This window comes from Pelophylax lessonae (assembly GCF_965119305.1).
Source record: "Pelophylax lessonae genome assembly, chromosome: 3".
NCBI classification, from domain to species: Eukaryota; Metazoa; Chordata; class Amphibia; order Anura; family Ranidae; genus Pelophylax; species Pelophylax lessonae.
The window spans coordinates 208,489,899-208,491,983 of record NC_138770.1 but is presented as its reverse complement, the minus strand read 5'-3'; the positions used below and the strand labels follow the sequence as shown (position 1 = coordinate 208,491,983).

The window sequence follows — 2,085 nt, the reverse complement described above, 5'->3', positions numbered from 1 at the left end:
ATTGGTGGACGGTCCCCTTGGAGGAGCCACGAGTCTGATTCGGTGGTCATTGAGCCCCGCGACTTGGGAGGCGTATGTCAGGGCTTGGGCGGAATGGCGTTCCTTTTTGGAGGAGGTAGGTGGGCCGGATTCGGGGGTGGATATGTCCGCTCTTGTGCTTCACTTTGTGTGTTTGAATTTTGGGCGGGGAGTTTCGGCGGCGGCCATGGATAGAAAACTGGCAGGCCTGGCCTTTTGGTTCAAGTTGACAGGGGGGGTGGACTTCACCAAGGCTTTTCAGGTGCGGCAGGCGTTGAAGGGGTATCGGAAGTGTAACCGGGGCTGCGATTCCCGGCGTCCGGTGTCTTTTTCAGTGTTGGGTGTTATTTTGGGGAGACTGAGCTCTATCTGTTCGTCATCTTATGAGGGCTTGCTGTTCAGGGCGGACTTCCTGTTGGCTTTCTTTGGGGCCTTCCGGATTGGAGAACTTGTTAGTCCATCGACGCGGGTGGCTGGGGGGCTTCTGATGGAGGACGTCGTGCGCACTGCCTCCTCGGTTCGGATTCGTCTCCGAAGGTCCAAAACGGACCAACAGGGCAGAGGTAAGTGGGTGGAGCTGTTTCGGGGCAACGGAGCTGATGTTTGCCCGGTGGGGGCTTTGGATCGTTTCCTTCAGGTTCGGCCTGAGGTCGGTGGCGCTTTGTTGGTTCACTTGGACGGTTCTTGTCTGTCCAGGTTTCAATTTGTGGCGGTGTTTAGGAAGTGTTTGCTGGCCGGGGGCTTCGACCCGGCGGCTTATGCGTCACATTCATTTCGCATCGGGGCGGCCACGGAGACGGCCCATTGGGGTTTGGGGGAGGACATGGTCAGGCGCATTGGGCGGTGGGAGTCACAAAGGTTCCGATCTTACGTCAGGCCCCACCTGGTGCAGTAGCCTCCGCAGAAGGGCCTGGTTGTGTATGTTTTCTGCGTGTTTTTCTTGTTTGTTTTGTTGTTTTGTATGTGTGTTTTGGGGGTAGGGTGCACTGTGTTTGTTTCTTTTGCAGGTGTCCGGCAGTGTCTGATTTGGATCCTTGGCCATTCTTATGTCTTCTGGGGGGCCAGGCGGGCGGAGGTCAGGCCTAACGGTAGACAATTGGGCGTGCCCCGGGAGGATGGCAGGGTTAGGTGTGCCTGGCATGCTGTGGAGCAGGGTCATGCCGGAAGTCTCCCGCTTTGCCAGGTTGGACAGGGCCCCTGATATCCTCGTTTTACATGTGGGCGGGAATGATTTGGGTCTCCGCTCCATGCGTGAGCTCATACGGGATGTGAAGTTCGACTTTTTGAGGCTTCGCACTTCCTTCCCTGATATGCTGGTGGTGTGGTCCGACATTGTGGCCCGCACTTCGTGGCGGTCGGCTCGGTCGGTCGACAAACTTAATAAGGCCCGGATTAAAGTGAACAAGGAGGTGGGGAGGTTCGTCAGTAGGAATGGTGGCCTGGCGGTGCGGCATTTGGAGCTGGAGAGAGATACGTGGCAATTCCTTCGCGGGGATGGGGTCCATCTCAATGCTATTGGCACTGACTTGTGGTTTTTGGGTTTGGAGGACGGGATCCACCGGGCCTTGAGGGTGTGGAGGGGCGCACAAGTGTAAGGTTTCACACTTGTGGCGCTGTGGCGGTTTGGTGTCCTGGACAGGGGTTCAGCAAACTGTTTTTTGGGAAAAATGGTGGGGACCCATCCGAGGTATGGCGTCCTCTAAATTGTACAGGTGGGTGTCTGGGTCGGCTGTGTTAGTCCCCGAGGCGGTGCTTAGCGCCTGGGGAAGTGACTAAGCCAAATGGTGACCCAGACACAGAAGTTGGTTTTTATATGGTACTGTCAAGGACCACAAACATAGTATCTGGGTTATTGTTATTATTATTGTTATATTGTTATTTCAGTATTTTTATATTTTGTTATTTAATAAAAGGCCATGTCGGCCATTTTACTCCAAGTTGAGTAGTGTGTTTACTATATAGTTTAAGTGGGTGTGGGTATTAGGTATTTATAGTAGTCCAGCACGGGAGCTCTGATCTACCCAGATCATGTAAATGTCCCTTTTTAAAGGTGTTACATACAGTATA

General features: G+C 53.8%; 1 protein-coding gene and 1 pseudogene across 2 annotated transcripts; both read left to right on the top strand.

The window, feature by feature from the left end:
- Positions 1 to 205: 205 nt before the first annotated feature.
- Positions 206 to 913, top strand: LOC309550446 (integrase/recombinase xerD homolog; the record flags this gene model as incomplete). Its single annotated transcript, XM_082250824.1, has 1 exon — positions 206 to 913. The coding sequence occupies one exon, from the start codon at positions 206 to 208 to the stop codon at positions 911 to 913; it is 708 nt and encodes a 235-aa protein (XP_082106950.1).
- Positions 914 to 979: 66 nt separating this feature from the next.
- LOC309550445 lies at positions 980 to 1,613 on the top strand (annotated as a pseudogene). Its single transcript has one exon. The product of its transcript is annotated as an uncharacterized misc_RNA (transcript).
- Positions 1,614 to 2,085: the final 472 nt, after the last annotated feature.